This window comes from Halyomorpha halys, unplaced genomic scaffold (assembly GCF_000696795.3).
Source record: "Halyomorpha halys isolate HHAL.00 unplaced genomic scaffold, Hhal_1.1 Scaffold118.1, whole genome shotgun sequence".
In the NCBI taxonomy this organism is placed as follows: domain Eukaryota; kingdom Metazoa; phylum Arthropoda; class Insecta; order Hemiptera; family Pentatomidae; genus Halyomorpha; species Halyomorpha halys.
The window spans coordinates 678,391-697,755 of record NW_027106719.1 but is presented as its reverse complement, the minus strand read 5'-3'; the positions used below and the strand labels follow the sequence as shown (position 1 = coordinate 697,755).

At 28.9% G+C, this 19,365-nt stretch overlaps 1 protein-coding gene across 1 annotated transcript; it reads left to right on the top strand.

Moving 5' to 3' along the window:
* Positions 1-2,141: 2,141 nt before the first annotated feature.
* On the top strand, positions 2,142-18,236 carry LOC136795214 (uncharacterized). The gene is made up of 3 exons (XM_067045049.1): positions 2,142-2,277; positions 2,399-2,535; positions 17,712-18,236. The coding sequence occupies exons 1-3, from the start codon at positions 2,142-2,144 to the stop codon at positions 18,234-18,236; spliced, it is 798 nt and encodes a 265-aa protein (XP_066901150.1).
* The last annotated feature ends 1,129 nt before the right edge of the window (positions 18,237-19,365 follow it).

Here is a 19,365-nt window from a genome sequence, read left to right as displayed (position 1 = left end):
GCATAGATACAGTGGCACTTTCATTAGGTATAGTCCTATATGGGTCTGCAATAATAACATCTTTGACAACTATTAATTAACTGTTAATTGAAAAGTTTAGAATTTATCATTCCTTAGAATTATTTTATTTTTAATTACTGTACTAAAAAAATCAGAACCATATATACTTAAAAATATTTCTTATTTAGTAAATTCTACAATATTATTTGTTTTAGATCAATTAATGAAAATTTCTTAGTTTTTTGTAATAGTAAATAAAAATTCTTTTAAATTTTAGTATTTTTTTTTCATAAATTTACTATGTAACTGTTTATTGCTCCGACGTTTATTTCCTTCACCATTTTACTTGAATAGTTATTGAACACTTTTTTTTATACTGAAAACAAATTTAGCAGAATACAAATTCAAAAACAATTTTTTTTTTTTGCCTTATGATACCTTTACTAATAACAGTGAATAATATTATCTCTTAATACATTCTGTAATTTTAGCTTCAAAATTTATATTTAGTAATCTGTGTGTACTTTAAGTAAAGTATTTTAAAAATAACATCTTTTATTTTATTTTTTTTAGAATCTTCTATGTTACTTTTTTTAACAGCTAGTAAAACAAGTATTCTTGTATAATATATTAAAAAAAATATATTTATGAAATCGAGAAAAAGTGAGCCCATTCATGCTTGAACAATAATGTCCCTTTTCTTTATTTTAGTATTATTGATTATTAACTCCACGAATGTGTAGAGAAAGAGGGGATAGTAAGAGAGATTGAATTTATCAATTCTTCATTTTATCGCATTTCGTGCATTTTAAGGATGGTTTGAGAATATAGTTGGGAAAAACGTTCTTTTGTATGCTGTCTGATTTGCCACATTTATGGGCGTCCTATTGGTGTTATTGTCTAGAATAATGGTTTGTGTAATGTTGGAGGATATCAAATAATTTAATGTTTCTCCGTGAAATGAATCTTGTCACTGTCGGTAGTCAAAGTGTCGTATGAATGTAGTCAGTTTTCACTCTTTGTGAAAAAGAATGCTTCACAATACGCCTCAGGATTCTATTCTGAAACTGTTGATATTTCTTAGATGTTCTGGGTACTATGTTAGCCAGCATAGGTACTCCGTAGAGAAGGGCCAATTTAAGTATACTTTTAAGGATTAGCAATTTGAGAAGGAGAGAAAGTTTAGGTATGTTAGCAGGTGATTAAGCCAGTAAATCTTAGTCCTAACCATCTTTGTTTTTTCTTATCTACTCTGAACGAGGCGTGTAAAATGTTCATCGAGGAAACTTACCCAAGGGATGAACCATCCCAAGATAATGAAGACGATAGATTCATAAGGCACGCAACGATATATCCACCTGATTCGATACATCCGAATTTGTGCCCACTGTGGGACATTTGGGATTTCCGTGTTGCTATAGCTAAGCAAAGGACTGGTCGTGCTCCTGATTAAGACATGATTGACGTGGTAATGTTAAACCCTAGCATCACCTACATTGAAGAAAGGCTGTTAGCGGTGTTCAATGAACGTCTGGATAAAGAGGGATAAGGAATAATTTCCAAGAAGCTGGAAAATTGCTGAGGTCAAGCTCATTTACAAAGGAAGAGGTTAGGATAAGCAGTTAGCCAAGTCTCATAGGGCCACATACCTCCTCCCCGTAATAAGCAAAGTGTTGGAAACCATGATAGTCACTAACCTACCACCAGTCTTCTCAAGAGCAAGCCTCCCACACCATTGCGGATCCACTAAAGACAGAGGAACCGCAGACGCCTTGCTGAGAGTGAGCCGTGACGTTGAAGAGAGGGCGGAGAAGTATATTATGCTCCTCCTGTTTGAGATATCTTCCGCCTTTGATAGCGTGTGTTGGCCGAGCGTTCTCCAGCAATTGCAAAAATATGAGACCCCGAGCAACTTTTATTTACGATCTCTTAAAGATTTACCTTGAGAACAGAACGGTAAAAATACGAGGTAACTTCTATGAAATAAAAGATACCATGGAAAGAGGTTGCCCACAGGGCTCTGTCCTTGGTCCTACTCAGTGGAAATTGGTCTTTGACGAGTTTTTAGGGGTGCTTGAAGAGGAGCGGTTCCTGCCACAGCTTATGTAGATGACCTTACCATAGTAGTGGCGTCCAACACAATGCGAGAAGAAGAAGTTGAAGATAGCTGCTGCCAAGACTCAAGCCATACTCTTAAGGGGAACGACAGACAAGAACCACCCTATTACTCTCAGGATACAAGGAGAAGTGATACGACCCAGCGAGCGTTAAGCCTTGGTATAAGGCTTGGGAGAAAGTTCAATCTGACACCTCATTTAGACTGCGGCCATACAGAATAGTGTCTCATGAGGCGATAAAGATGTTAGCTGGAGGAGTGTCTATCGATCTTTTCCTGCAGGAAGACTGTTATCGACACAAGATAAAAGGGAAAGTCTGGCAGATTTACCAGAGAACCTCCAAGCGTGTATTAGTGAAAACCCTAACAGATGGAAGAGGATCCTTCGAGAAGAAATCGATGTATTGTCTAAAGGCAAGGTAAGGTTATAAATAATAATAGTGTCAGGAGATCGTCAAGGGTAACATCTTGGTATATTACACTGCCTGAGGGTGCTTTAGCGACTAGACTTTGAGGAGTGGATGCTTGTTCTTCTGAAAGGAAGTAATTATACAGTCGGTTTTCTTGGGATTAAATGTAATATTCATCACTTACAGTTTCTTGGTGGTTTCCGTACAAGTCTTTTCCTCCTGCCGTAGAGCTATCTTTGTACTAATTGTTTAAACAGATTAAGTGTGCAAAACAAAACAATTTTAAGCTGAAATGGCAATCAAAATATCTTTATCTGGTGCTTAAACTATATACTTAGTTATGAAAGAGCAGTGAGTCTAAGGTATACGCATTTCCTGAATGTTGGTATGTCCGTGTAAGTTATGAAGTCCTTATCTGTTAGTAGCTGTTAAGTCTATATGATGAGTTGTTTTAGCTCCGTACGAATGTGCTAATGTTATTGGTCGTTATATTTTTTATTAAAACATTTGCAATTTTTTTCAATACACTTTTTCGTCGAATCTTAATTCTGTTAAGTCACCTATGGATATAGGATTAAGTTAGTATTTGTTTTAATTTATTGCAAATACATCTTAAGACCATAAACCAAACTAAGTTAATATAGTTCATATAATTTCAGTGGAATACTATTTAAAATAAAATGTACATGTAATAACTTCAAATATATTGTATTTCACGCTGTGATTTTTACTTCGTGATGTTTAGAACATTAAAAGTAAAAAATATCGTACTTCTTATTAGTAGAATTTAACATTAAGTTGTTGTTTTTTTAAGTATATTTTTAGTGAGAAATGATTTATAGGAATACATAAATTACAATCCCAAAGAACTGAGATAATTGAATCTAGAATGATATTAGATACTACAAAATGATACAGTTATGGCTTAGAAGGGAACTGATAATCAGACACATCTTTGTTTCGAGCTCATTCTGGTCGTCTGTTTAAGATTGTTTCAAAAGACTGTGTTACTTAAATTAAAACTACTGTCAAGAGTAATGTGTGATGGCCTATTTTGGAAATTGTAAAAACAAATGTGTGAAGACTGGTTCATCTGATGAAAATTAAAGCAGTTAGATGGGTTTAACGAGTAATTTTGTTTGAATCTGTACATATTTGAAATACTTTTTATCTTAAATTATATGAACTACATCAACTTAGTCTGGTTTAAGATCTTAAGTACAGTATCTTTATTCTGACTGCTAATCTGATCAAACTACTAATTCTAACTGAACGAATCTGTACGTATTTGAAATATTATTTCTCTGATATTATATGAACTACCCCAAATAAGTATGGTTTAAGGTCTTACAATGTCTTTATTCTATCTACTAATCTGATCTAACTACTGATTCTAACTGTATGAATCTGTTCATATCAGAAATACTTTTTCTCAGAAATTATATGAACTGCATCAACTTAGTCTGGTTTAAGATCTTAAGTACAGTATCTTTATTCTGACTGCTAATCTGATCAAACTACTAATTCTAACTGAACGGATCTGTACGTATTTGAAATATTATTTCTCTGATATTATATGAACTACCCCAAATTAGTATAGTATAAGGTCTTACAATGTCTTTATTCTATCTACTAATCTGATCTAACTACTGATTCTAACTGAATGAATCTGTTCATATTTGAAATATTTTTTCTCTCAAATTATATGAACTGCATCAACTTAGTCTGGTTTAAGATTTTCAGTAAGGTCTTTAGTACACTATCTTTATTCTAACTACGTATTTTTATATTTATAATTTTAAGATTTAGTCACAATAAATTTAAACAAATACCAACTTACCTACATCTGTATGGACCTAACAAAATTATAGTTCAACGAAAAAACGGAGTAATAGAAAACAATTACACAAGTTTTAATAAAAAATATAACCTCTAATAACATAAACAAACTAATGCGTCACTAACAAAACTTTAAACATAGTTTTAAAAGCTATTAACAAACAAGAACTTTACCAGGATTTTTAAAACTTATATGGAATTACCAATATTCAGAAATTGCTACATTAACTCAGTTTGATTTAAGATCCAGTTATACGTTCTTTATTCCAAATACATATTTTTAGTATTAGTTTGATTAAATGCTCGAAATACCAAATTTAACCCATAGATAAACTCATATAACAGAAGCAAGGCTCAATGGAAAAATTTTCCCTGTAAAAATGACAATTTTTTAAATAAAAAATATAATGACTAATAATATAAACGCCAAGGTAGGTTACATAAAAATTTTCATGTAGACTGTAAAACCGATTAATCGACATAAATAATATTACTTCACCAGGATTTTTAGAACATACCAACAGATATATTCAGGAAATGGCTATGGTTTGGATTTATATCTGTCATAACTAATTTTATAGTTTAAGTATGTGATAAATATGTCTTGCTTGTCATTCCAGAGTAAAAATGTTCTGTTTCCTCAGTAACTTTTTAACTTGCGGGCATTAAACACACACATATTTGTATGATTGTATTAAACTTTATGTCACGATAAATAACTTTTGGAATCAGTTTAATACAAATGAACGATATTCTGTTGGGTCTCGTAGTAACATCAAATATTTTTTTTAGGGAAAAACGATGAACGCAGACATATGTTTCCATATATCACTATTATTTAACTTATAATGACAGTTATTTCATTATTATATTTATTTATTTTTTAGAATCTCCTGGATTTTTCATTTTATTTTTTTCTCACGTCGGATAGACATCCTGATAGTATAATGTTTTAAAAAATTAGATTAACCCACTCATTTACCTATTTACTACCTAATTTTGTTAAACTATAATCTGTCTGTTAAACTAAAATAAAACGCATTAATTACTCAACAAAAACATTAGCATGAAATAAATCAGAAACATTGGCGAAGCTCATTACGTTTAAGTACGACTCTTGTATAAAAAACTAGTGTAGTAAAAAATTCATCAACGTTAAAATATAATATGATAACAGTATGAGAAGAAAAATTAATGTTATAAAATCATAAATAATAAAGTAATAAAGGGTGTTATAAAAGTATAACAGACTTTTTTGGGCTTAAGATATATTTCAAATATTAAGGCGCGAGGCTACTAACTCCAAGGACCCGGCTGGGTAGAAAGCCGTGAGTCAACTCCTGTGGGTCTGGAGCCCTCCTAGTGTCCTTTGAGCCTCCTAATTTGGGTACCCTTAATTGGGTAATAATCGGGCGGTCGAGCGTGATTCTGACCAAATCACCTCCTTGTACAACCATTGGTCTAGTACACAGTACTTCCTTACAAAGTATTGATTGAACCCTGACCCTTCATGGGTTGTAGCGGTAATGATTTTAGTTTTTAATTATTTTTTATCGATTAATATAGATATCATTAATATAGAAATTATCCTAAGATGTGTTTGGAAGATCTATTGGAAAATCGTTGATAGACCGATTGTCAAATATGAAAAATAGAAGATTGTCCGGGTGCGGTCAATGAAAAAAAAAACCGATAAAGAAGAAACTAATAAAAAATAGTAATTAAACTATTTAAGGTGAACCAACGTTTCACACGGTACAAATCAGGACAAAATGATACAAACACTAAAATAAGATAAAAAGTGAGAAAATAGATAATATGAATTAATAGTAAACTAAAATGTGTCTAATTATGATTTAAAATATGTGAAAATTTATATGACAATGGATAAGGTAAATTAAAGGAAATAAAATGTACAGTGAAAAGTATATATAAACAAGGATTACAAAAAAAGTATTATACAATTAATGGAAAAGGGAATAATAACAAATAAAATAAGTAGATGAAAAAGAAATATAAAAATATAGTACGCACTAAAAGACGGAATAAGGATAAAAGTCAAGAATAAATGAAAATAATAAACAAAACAGGAAACCTACCTTGGTGAATGCAGGTTTTTTTAAAATATTTATTTATTGCCATTTACAACAGTACATTATAATACATTTAGTAAATCTGATCTAAGTTACATTGGAGTGTTACTACAGGCGTGTAGAGAAACTACCCATTGGTAGCACTCTAATGACATTTTACATTAGCTGGTCTCGTGGCCATCTTCTTTTCAGACGCCTCGGAGGATTGTCAGGAATGGAAAAGGATGCAAGATTAGCAACTAAGGGGTTTGAGTGGTTAGAGTTTATAATGGAAGGAGTGATATCTGGTTCGAGCTAGATCAGTTAAATAGGGAATATTAAGGTCTTTATGTATGATTTTATTTATGACACAGTAAGGAGCATTGAGAATTTTAGGAAGGATTTTGGATTGTAAGGATTGAATACGAGGGTGAATGCAGGTAGCTACAAAAAACGAAAAAATATAAATATATACTTTAATATCATATAAAAGATAAACGTTCAACCATTCTTAACAATCCGGATATAAATTGCTTTCCATCGAGTATCTTGCATTACAGAAAATCTTTGCAGTTTAAATTCTGCTTTTTCCTTGTTTTTTTTTTCCTTTGCAGAGCTTACAATCGTTTCGGATTACAACAATCACGTTTACGCCAGCTTCAACCGTAGCTTTGTCTCTGTAATAGAATCGAATTCATTGGGGTTGAATGCTATACGTGACTCAGTGCAGTTGGGATTTAAGAACTTTTTCCTCTCAGATAGAATTCATTTTACTAGATTCTTCTACAAGACATTACAATCGATTTGGCAAACCTAAGAGGTGAAGACGATTTGTGTTTAACTAGGCAGGTTTTAATTGTTTTCTTTTTTACAAATTTAATATTACAGAAGCTAATGTCGTTTTTTTTTTTTATACTTTAACATATCTAACATGTTTAAATTGAAATTAAAAAAAAAAAAAAAGTATTCTGAGACCACAATAAATGTATGAATGCAACGAACTGGGCAATATTTCTTGATATAAATAAAAAGTAAATGATGCTAATATTTCTTGGTGTATGGCTTAAGTAAATGATTAGAAAAACCTAACAACATTAATGAGCTAAATATATAACTTAAGGTGGGCTTAAGATATTATTTTACTTTTGTTTTTTATTTATTTATTTTTATTTTTATTTTATTTATTTTTTCTCTCTTATATTTCTTATTTTGTTATCGTTTAATTTATATATTTGTAAATCTGGTGTGAATGAGCTCTATGATCCATATTGTCATGGTCTAAAAATATGGCAGAATGTAGTCTATTGAGTATTACTCAATAGAAAAGAATAAATAATAATTTTGAAAATTTATTTACAACATGATGAATAAATTAAAACTGTCTATTTAAAGTTACATTAAAGGTATCCCCTAGGTCGAAACTTTGCCAAACAAAATAACGAATTAAATAAAAATAAAATTGTAATTGCATGTCGCATAATTGGGAATATGACGGATAGAGTTCTCTTCAATACTGACTATGAAAAACAGTCCACTACATAGTGCAACTGTCAGTAAAACATTCAACATTGTTTAATTAACGCAAATTGATTAGAAATTAAATGTTTAGAACTTGTGAAGTGAGTTGTATTAATTCCCTTCTTCTTAATCCAATCATAAAAACCAAGACAAGTGATTACCAAATGGTAAATACGATTTCGATCATTTGAAATTATTTAACTAAAAAGAAATATGCATGCTTATATTTCATTAATGTAATATATTTTCATAATAATTATTATTTTTTTGTAGGAAATGTGTTTTCAATTTTATGGTTTTTTGATATTTTATGAACGCTATTTTATGATATAAAAGTCAAATGTTTCAGCATATTAATTTCAGTATTATTGAAGAAATGGTATATTTTATATAGTGTATATTATATAGTATAGATATAGTTTTATTGAGTAAAATTCACTCCTGGAATTTAAACTCATTCCCCTTATACCGTGGAACGTGAGTAGGGTGAGGAAAACTGTTTCTCCAACTTGTCTTATCAGCTACCAGCAGAGAAAATCTTCAACATTGTCAAGTTCAATGGTATCGGGTATTTTAACCCTTACTGAGTAATTTTCATTTTTCGATACCATTACGATACATTTTGTGGGAGTATCGTTACGTTACTGATGAGTTCATTGCTTCATTTAATAAATTTGCCTCATCGGTTCCAATTGTATTAACAGTATGAATAATGGATACTCCACTAATAGTGGCTACTTAGGGTCACTATTTAAAAGGAATATGGAACGAAGAATTGGATTGGACTAAAATTGTGAAGGTTTCACACAACTAGAATTATTTATTACTGCTAGAGGTCATGGGACTCTAGGTGGATTGGAATTTCCTTTTGAATTTTGCAGAATAATTTATAGGCTAGTATTGGACGTATTGTAGGACTGGTAGTAATTATTTTTAAGTCTAAGGTTTTAGTATCTAATTATATGATTTATTCATTATTTATCATACAAATTTAACTTTTTACGTATAATTAATTTATGTTATTTTACTTTAACAGGAGCGCGGTGGCACCGTGGTAAAACGCGATGCTAGTAACTCCAATGACCCGGGTTCGAATCCGACTAGGCAGAAAATTTTTTTATGTTACAGTATAGCCGTTAGTCAACCCTGTAGGTTCTAGAGAGGCCTCCTGGGGTGGACCCAGTCTCATAAATTGGGTACCCTTTATTGGGTAAAAATCTGGCGGTCGAGCCTGATTCTGAACAAATCACCTCCTTGTACAACCGTTGGTCTAGTAACCTCACAAAGTACTGTTATCCACTGACCCTTCATGGGTCGTAGCGGTACAGAGTTTATTTTTAATTTTTAGCTTTTCTAGTCAGAAGACTAAATAAAGTTTATTATGTATTGAATTGAAATGAAAAAATATTTTCTAAGATGCAATTTTAACTGTTTCAATAATATAAGTCATATAATGATATATTTATTTATAAAATTATTTTGAATGTCCCTAATTTGTCCCTAAAATGAATTCTTCGATGATGATTTTATGCAATTATGTTCTGTACTTCTATGTGAGTCAACTTTTCTCATTAATAACAATAAGTGATTATGGAATTATGATAACTCTGTAAGGTTCATAACATATAATCGCATGTTATAACATAAAATCATATATTATAATTAAAGAAGTATTTTGAATTCAATGTTTGTAATATAAATTTAGTTTAATGCTAGTAAATGCATGGATGTAAAGGCTTAACATTATTGGATTTATATATCTCACTCCCATTGCAACATAAAAATCTAATTTTTGTGAAAATGGATTTAAAAAATTGTATTATTTATACATATAGTTAACAATGTTAAGCCCTTTTCGCTATCTTGTATTGTAATAAGTCTTTATAAGACCAATAAATCCACTCCAATCTAAGATTGAACCTATGAATAATTAATTCCACACTTCTTCAGGAGTTGGATTGTCTCTCTGCTCCAGCTAGCTGGCTGGGGCTTTCAATTTATTTACCCTTACTGTATTGACATTCTGAGGAAGAAAGTAAAGTAGGGGGAACAAGAACAGATGACAAAAAAAAAAAAAAAGCTGTATTTTCCTATAACAGAAAGAAAGAAATATGGATGGGTGTGCCTCCTCACTTTCAACGTTTTTTTGATGTATTATATTAGGGTAGACGCACAAGTAGTTAGCACTTTAATAAAAATATATAAAACTATTTTATGCTCATTGTTTACTTTTCAATACTTTTGTGAGAAGTTAATTAAGTTTATATACCATCGAAAATAAATTATTATATATTTTATCTTACATCAGTTTTTTTCACCAGAAAAAGCTACCAAATACCATTATTGGAGAGGGAAACGTACCAATAATAGAAAACTGAATCATGACATAAATTTTCTTATTGATTGTGCATCTTAATATAAAGTTTTTATAGCACTATAGGCCTTGATTGTTATAGTCTAGTAGATTTAACAGTCTTCATCATCATATTGGTTTCGATCCTTTTAAAAATATATTCAAAATAAAGAAACTAAACAATGCTAGTTTACAAAAAGTTGTTTTATTGATTAATTAAAACTCCTGTCTGTAAAAACTCGACTAATTATCAAATACTTATTTTAGTTTTTAATAATGAGATCTTTACTAGCCTTTTTGCTTGTTTAAAAACTTCTACATACGAAAAAAATATTCCATACTTAAAGCATTTAATGTGAAAGGCTAAAACCTTACCTTCTTACTTCATCTAACTTACAATGGGTAATTTTTATTATCACAGCTAACAATATCATTGAATATTTGCAACCTATTCTTCCTTTGTCAAAATATATATTTGTCTATCAACCTAGATTGTTGATAAGATGATCAATAAGGTTGTAATAGTTGTAAATTGAATAAAATATGAATAAGTGAAATAGTGGATAAAAATAGTTTGATTGACTAATATATGTTTTGACAAACGCAAAATATCTCGGAAGATATCCTTGAGAGTGGCCGGAATTTCCCAAACGTAGGAGTTATGAGAAAATAAACATATTGAGACTTTATGGATATGTTTTATTATAATTGTTAAAACAAACCAGTCTCAAACAAGTTAATATATATGTAAATAACCTTTTTTTTTTTGTCTTATTTCAGATGTATATCATTTTCTACTAATTACAATACACCATTTTCTAATTAACGTGCATATAAAAACAATAATTAAATACTGCCTAATAATCTAAAAAGATCTCGAGGTTATATATAACATAATTAATTTAAATTTATTATTATTATTATTATTATTGGCGTGACAGACCGTGGAGGTCCAAGGCCGCGCGCGTAAGTACTAGGGAAATACATCCCGCATTTCTAGACATGGTTTTCATAGGGTGGGTTCGTAACTCCTACGCCTATTTTTTGTGAGTGCCACCCATAGTTTAACGGGCCTCACAAATGCCTGGTGGGAGACTCTGAGAGTATTGTATGTTATGCTTGAAAAAACTCTAGTAGGGCCGGGGACTTGAACTCATAACCCTTGGGTTAGTAGACAGGCGCGTTGCCACGCTGCTACCGTTGCTCCGTTAAATTTTAATTTAACTTATTTTAATAAAGAACAACCGTAATGTATCCTATGATTTTTTGACGTAACTAGAATTATTTGAATGACAACTTCGATAGGGCACCTGAAATGAATATTAATGTAAATACCTTAAATCATTATTTTTAAATAAAAAAAAAGTAATAATTTTCACTTACTATAATAATAGTAATAATGTGAAGATGTAGGATTTTAGAACTTGCTAAGGAAGTACTGTTTTTTAGATATATGGTTATTCAGTAAGGTTATTTGTTCAAGGTCACCCTCAGCCAGCAGGTTTTCCTTAGTTAAGGGTACAAACTTTATAGAGCTGAGGCAGGAGGGCTTCTGATCCTACAGGGTTGACTTACGGCTTCAATACCAGTATAAATAATTATCTAACACAGCCGGGTTCGAATCCAGGACCTTGGTGTTAGTAACACAGAGCCTAACCCACTCACAAACAATAAGTAAGAAAAAGATTTAAATACGGTGTACCGAAAGACTGCTGTTTAATCTGCAGTTGCACTAATTCGATCAAACTTTATCCAAAGTAATCTGAAAAAAAATTTTGCTTTTAAAATTTTCTGGGAAGTTTTCTTTTCAATTCAAATTAATTGAGGATTTTTCCTTCCACTATTTCCTTATTCTCTAATTTCTTACAATGTTTGTATTTCGTGTATTCTAGCAATGAGTGGAAGAAAGAATGCTCACTCAATTATAATTAATTAAAAATTATGTTGCCAAGCAGTTTGAAGGATGTTAGGTTTTTTTTTTGTCCTGAAAAGATTTCAGGAGCACTCAGCCTTCTCGATGTTTGGAATACTCCACGTAACCTGATTACCAGACCCATGGTAAACAAATTATATTTTGTGCCGACCTGCAATAAAACCTTAATTTTAAATAAAAACCACTTTTAATTTCTAAAAATTAATGTTTCGCTTTAAAAAATAGCTGTTTTCCTTTTTTCAGTAGACTAGATACAAAATAATGACTTGCCAGGAATAGACAAGCTCAGTTAGGTAGTTTTAATTACTCACCCTGCTTCTTTTTAGTTTTCTTTTCATTAGAGATAGAAGGATATTTAAAGAACATTTACCATTGTTAATAATTAAACAATAAACTACATGGTATTGATGCAAAACTCACACTGAATATGAAAGCTAATTTAAGTCAGACCCATTCTTTTAAGTCTTAACAAAATTTTAAAATAATCACTATAAGATAAATTGATGAATATTATTTGATATAAAATTTAATGACTGTTAATATAAGGTGTCTTAATATTAATAATTAATAAAGAATAAAAATAAGCTCTAAAAAATATTAAATGCATTTTCAACTATATTTTTTAAATTAGTCTGATTAGGACTTTATCTTTATTTAAAGCAGTGTTAGATCCCAAAAGGAACAGAAAGATTTTCTGGTTTCTTTTGAGGTCTACTTTGACCGTCTTAAATATTACTCAATATTTAGTAACAGACCATTAAAAGTGTTACTAATTACTTATGATCAACTAAGAAAAGACAACGTCAATATATTTAGCTCATTTCATTTCTTATTCACGGAAGAAAAGTTTGAAAATCTAATAATGATTGACAATTTGAGATAAAAAATTGTGTGGCACTCGTCGTAAAAAAAGGTGTAAAAAAAATTACAATAGTAAAATGTTTGTTTATTACAATGATTTACATTCAACCAACAGTAACTCACATTAATCTAATTAACAGAGTTATTCTCTTAAGAATACAAATTTCTTTTAAATCATCTGGTGACATCTTAAAATTGAATTTAAAATAAATGTTAGATATCATGTTTGACTGTGAAGGTACATGTATAATCAAATATTAATAAAAGAGATAAAAACTTCATTATAGGGACGAAGAAAATGAAGAAGAATGGCTCTAAAATAATAATTTTTAAATCAGTTTAAACTCAACCGAATTTACCTGTATTGCATAAAAGATGTCTAAGTACTAAAATAAGTATTTTATAGGGCTATCTACATTTTATTTCATTTATTTATGAATTTAATTTCATCTGTAATAAATGTTTCGATTTTTTTTTAATTTTGATTATTGTGTTGCAAACAGTAATAGTTATTTTTTCGTTTATTTTATTTGTACGTATTTCTATATATATTTTTTAATGTGTGTGTTTCCAGCAACTAGGTAAAATTTTATAAATTCAATCATGTAAAAATTATTTTATATCACCATAAATAATTTAGACGAAAGCATTAAATGTTTGAATTTTAATATTGTTGTTTGCCTGAACAAAATAGAAATGAAAATAACTATTAATGTTCAAATGAGAATAATAATTATTTTAATTAATAAATAATAAATTCAAGAAATGAAAATAATAATTTTAATTTTCGATATATTGTTCTATTTTAAAATGTTTCAAAATATTTTTTTTTTATATTTACTTCCAAAATACTTTGTAAAATAATTTTTAACAAAAAAATTAATTTCATCTCAACAATTTTTATTTTAATTGGAACATACTACATTTGCCACAAAATAAAAAAAAAAGAAGAAACCCTCAGGTATTCACTAAAGGGTTGACTATGAAAGCCTTTGATTTTTATTAATTTTGAGTCGATTAAATAATATTCGTTTAAGCATCTTTAGACAACCCTAGGATAAAGTAATTATATTCTGAGAATAGGCTAAGTTAGGTGTTAAAATAATGTTATATAATTAACATCTAGTTTTGCATAAGCCCCTAAATCGGTGGTATATAAGTACAAATTTTAAAACAAAAAAATAGGAGCGATATTTTCCTCGGTACATGTATAATCATATATTAATAAAAGAGATAAAAACTTCATAATAGACACGAAGAAAATGAAGAAGAGTGGCTCTAAAATAATTATTTTTAAATCAGTTTAAACTCAACCGAATTTGGATATCGTTTCTAATATTATTATAGTAGAAATTTCAATGTTTTTGACACCGAAACATTAAGCATTTGAAAAAAATCGGTACTTGGTGTGGATCACTGTTGGGGAGGAATGACATGAGTAATTACGTTTTCAATTACATGTTTAAGTTGGACTATATATTACACTACGATGGCCGTTAACTGGTCCAAAACATCAAAAATTAGTGATTTTTAAGAACAGTTACTCTGAAGTAATTGTGATCCTCAATTACAGCTATTCCTTGATGCTAAGTAATTGTAATTACAAATCTTGTAATTTATTTCATATGTTAATTCATTTGTTTGAAAATATTTCTTATGAGCAGAAGTCCTAAAACTTAAAATGAATCGATATGTAATCATAAAATCGATTTTATATATTTTTTTCAGGATCTTCAAAAAATATATAAATAAAACATTACATGTTAATATAAATCGATAGATCAGTGCACAATCTTAAACTGTATATCATATTCATATTTTGGAGCTATTTTAAAGAAATTTTTTTTTCCATTTTTGTTTCAAGTATTTAAAATAAATACCGATTTAAATAACGATTAAAATTAGTTGTGATTATGTTATAATTACTAGGGTAAAAAGAACAATTACGTAAAAATGTAATTGGTAATTGCCATTATCTGGTGAACTTTTGATATTTTAATTGTGGTACCACAATTATAATTTCAAGATTCACTTCCTTTTGTTTTTCTCTTATGTATATTAATTTTGTATATTATTTCTTTTGAAGTTTTCTTCAACTCAGGTTATATAAGAACACTTAATTTTTTATGGAGCCATAAAAATGTAATTTTGAATTAAATATGAACCATAGCTAAACTGATATAGTAATAATAATTTATTGCTGAGAATTCAGTACTAATTATTTTTTTATAAAAATCAATATTTAACAAAATGTCATAAAAGAGGTAATTTATTTATGCAATAAATTTTAAAGACTTAGATAGATAGCTATTACTACTCTTTGTTAAAAACTTATTTTTTGTTTCCAAAAAATATTTCAATATTGAGATTAATGAAATAGAATTTTGTTGCCTTTCAAATAACTATATTCATAATTTTCTACAAAATTATAGATATGGTTAAAATTACAAAACAAAAAAAAAAACAAAGAAACTATCCAAAAAAAAATACGTTATGAATTATAAAAAGAAATATTCTTCATATAAATATAAAGATTTATTTCCCTGTTTCTAATATAAAATGATTTACTATTTTTAAATCCTTATAATCAATTGAGTTTTAGATACAATTGGTGAATAAAATAATAAAAAAATTAATGTAAGGAATGAATATGACATTAGTGATTAAATTGAAAAACTATCGATAATTAAACCAAAATCGTCCCCAATAACATGTTTATTTCACATAAAAAGTTGATTAATATTTTGAAAATCACTTCAAGAATGAAGATTCTTATTTTATCTGAATTTATATAAATTCCAATAAGGAGAAAACACATTTTTTGTTAAACTTAGGAGGAAGGTATTTTGATTTATAATTCGCAACTTGTTAAGAAAAATAGTTTAAAAACCAAATATTAGTTTTATTTAAAATTTTGTTTTATTTTTACTATTATTCGTTTTCCTAATCTGCCTCTCATTGGCATTTTATTTATTGTTAAATACCATAAATGTGTCTTTAATTAATAATATATTAAATTATAATCAGATTATTTAAATCCAGAACAAATAATGGAGGATATCGACTCTCATTACACATTTTCGAAATTTAAAAGACGATAAACCTAGTTTATTAAAATTAAAAGATAATAGAAATAAAAAAAGTTTTAGCAGTATTTTAATAGGCTTCTTTTTTGAGCCTGTAAAAGTTAATTTTTTAATTGAAACTGTTTTGAAATAAAAATTGATAGTTATTTTCCGTTTCTGAAATATGGAGATTCTATATTTACTCTCCTTACGTTTGCACCATGACTTATTGTGGAATATTTTAAGTAGCGGTAAACTGAAAATTTTAAAGTAAAGTAGTTGAGAATGATACTATATTGGCCCGTATGAATAATTCACAAAATGTTAAAGCTTACACTGCTTCATTGCTACTGAATATGAAATAAACTGGGAACTGCTTAACGGGATATATTTAAGATGTACGCTGTTACTTGTATTATTATACAAAAAACATGTCTAAGTACTAAAACAAGTATTTTATAGGGGTATCTACAGTTTATTTCATTTATTTATGAATTTAATTTCATCTGTAATAAATGTTTCGAATTTTTTTTTTTAATTTTGATTATTGTGTTGCAAACAGTAATAGTTATTTTTTCGTTTATTTTATTTGTACGTATTTCTATATATATTTTTTAAGGTGTGTGTTTCCAGCAACTAGATAAAATTTTGTAAATTCAATCACGTAAAAATTATTTTATATCAACATGAATAATTTAGACGAAAGCATTAAATGTTTGAATTTCAATAGTATTGTGTTGCCTGAACAAAACAGAAAAAAAACTATTAATGTTTATTTCAATTACATTTTATTTTTCTATAAATTGTTATATTTTAAAATGTTTTAAAACATTTTTTTTTTTTAATATTTATTTCCAAAATAATTTGTAAAATATTTTTTAACAAACAAATTAATTTCTTCTTAACGATTTTTATTTTAATTGGAACACACTACATTTGCCACAAAATAAAAAAAAAAAGAAGAAACCCTCAAGTATTCAATAAAGGGTTTTGTAAATGATAAATCACTGTCTCAGTTCTTTGCGGTTATTTTGAGATACACCTATAATTTTAGCAATAAGGGTTAGTTCTATACAATAAAACACAGAATCCTAGTAAAATAAATATTATTATATTGAACTGTATAGATAATACCATTATTGCTAAGATTCCACAAATATCTATAACATTTAATAAAATTAAATTTGAGAAAAATCGAACCATTAGAAATTTAATGGTTAAAAACTTATTGATTTTCTATCAATTTATTACAATTTGTTTTACGCATAGTTAAAAAAATAAAATAGTATAAAAATTATAAATTTGTATATTTAGGATATTTTTTATGAAATTTCAATCTAACTAATATTAATAGTCGTAATAATATTCTAGAAAAAAAATTAAAAATTACCTTCCGACCATTTATGTTAAATTTTAGATGTCATTAATTCTCACGAATGTATTTAGTTCTTGTAATTAAAAAAAGGAACATTCTAGGAATTCGAAGAACAATCATATGAATTGGGCCTTAAGGTGAATGAAGACAAAACGGTGTACATGAAAAGCTCAAGAAAGAGGATAAGAAAGAGAATAGCAAAGTGACGTTCAGAGACCACAGTTCTGTAAACCAGTTTAAGTACCTGAGAAGCCTGGTTACAGATGATAACAAAGTAGAGAGCGAAATAGAGGCCAGGATAGCAGCAGGAAATAGACGTTATTTCTCACTGCAGAAAATACTGAATTTTAGAGTTCTCTCTAAAAGGATGAGAGTGGCCATTTACAAAACCACCGTAAGGCCAGTTGTGATCCATGGGGGAGAAGCCCTTCACAAGAAAAGCAGAACAGATTCTAAACTCCTGGGAGAGAAAGTTATTTGGGTGGAAATCTCGGAGAATGGATTTTGGAGAAGAAGAAGGATTGAGGAACTGATAAATCTGTATTGGGAACCTAGGATCGTGGCGTTAATTAAAAGAGCAAGAATAAGATGGTTAGGACACGTTGAGAGGATGCCCGATGAAAGGATACCCAAAACGATGATTTATGGTAAACCAGATGGAAAACGGAAAAGAGGACGTCCCCGGATCAGATGACTGGACGATGTGGAAGAGGATTTGAAGCTCTTGAAGGTTGGCAGAAGGAAGGATAAAGCAAGAGAACGTGTAGTTTGAAGCTCTTGAAGGTTGGCAGAAGGAAGGATAAAGCAAGAGAACGTGTAGATTGGTTGGCTGTTGTGGAAGAGGCCCAGGTTCTTGGTGGCAGTGTAGTGCCATAATAATAATAATAATGTTAAAAAATAAATTAATAAGGAATCTTAATGGTGCACCAATGATATTGATGTATTTTCCACAAGTTTTTGTTTGTTTTCTTACTCGTTATACGATCATAATGTTTGCAAGGTATACCACAATATAAACAATATTATAGCGAAAAAAAGGGCAATAGTGTGTACATTTTTTCGATCAATTTTTATATCTTTCACGCATCCATACCTATTAGAAATTGATTGTTTTTTTTTTAACATTTTCATGTCTGTAACGTGCATTTTCTATCATTTAAAGTAAAATATGTATGTCCTTTTATTTATGGAATATTTTTCACAAGTTAGGAATAAGCAGTGGCTGAACGAATGACTTATGAATGTGTATCTCATGTTTATGAAAATTAAAAATGATTATGCATGCTTGGGCGTGTATGGTGAAGCAACATATCTTTCCCGACTTTAACAGTATTTTATCTATTATTTACAATAACTGTTATGAAATTTTATGAAAAAAAATTAACGATTACGGAGTCTACGAACGGAATTAACAAAGTAAAAGAATCATTGAACAATTAAACTGAATCATTTTTGGGCCTTACCATTAGTTTTTAGTAGTATGAAAAAATATTGATTTTATATCTTATATATATTATATTGATATCTATCTTTTTACAATTGATATTTCACGCAGATGATATTCTATGAAACAGGATACATGCACATTATAATAATGTATTAATTAAATTATAATGATACATGTATATTATTGTGTTAAAAATATGACCATTTTGCAAATGGTGGGGATAATTTCTTTGTTTTTCTACGTTTTCTTGACGAGAATAACATAAAAGCATTATTTTGTCGCTACTGCGGCTTTTAACCAGAAATACTCCTTCAGGTACTTTTTTAATTAATCACTAAGTATTGGTAGCGTTTTGTATTTATATTACACAAATATA

Excerpts from the sequence above, each read along its gene's own strand:
- LOC136795214 (XM_067045049.1), top strand. The coding sequence starts at position 2,142 with ATGCGAGAAGAAGAAGTTGAAGATAGCTGCTGCCAAGACTCAAGCCAT. Across the intron at positions 2,278-2,398 it reads CCAGCGAGCGTTAAGCCTTG|GAAGACTGTTATCGACACAA; the intron begins GTATAAGGCTTG and ends CTTTTCCTGCAG. Across the intron at positions 2,536-17,711 it reads ATGTATTGTCTAAAGGCAAG|CTCAAGAAAGAGGATAAGAA; the intron begins GTAAGGTTATAA and ends GTACATGAAAAG.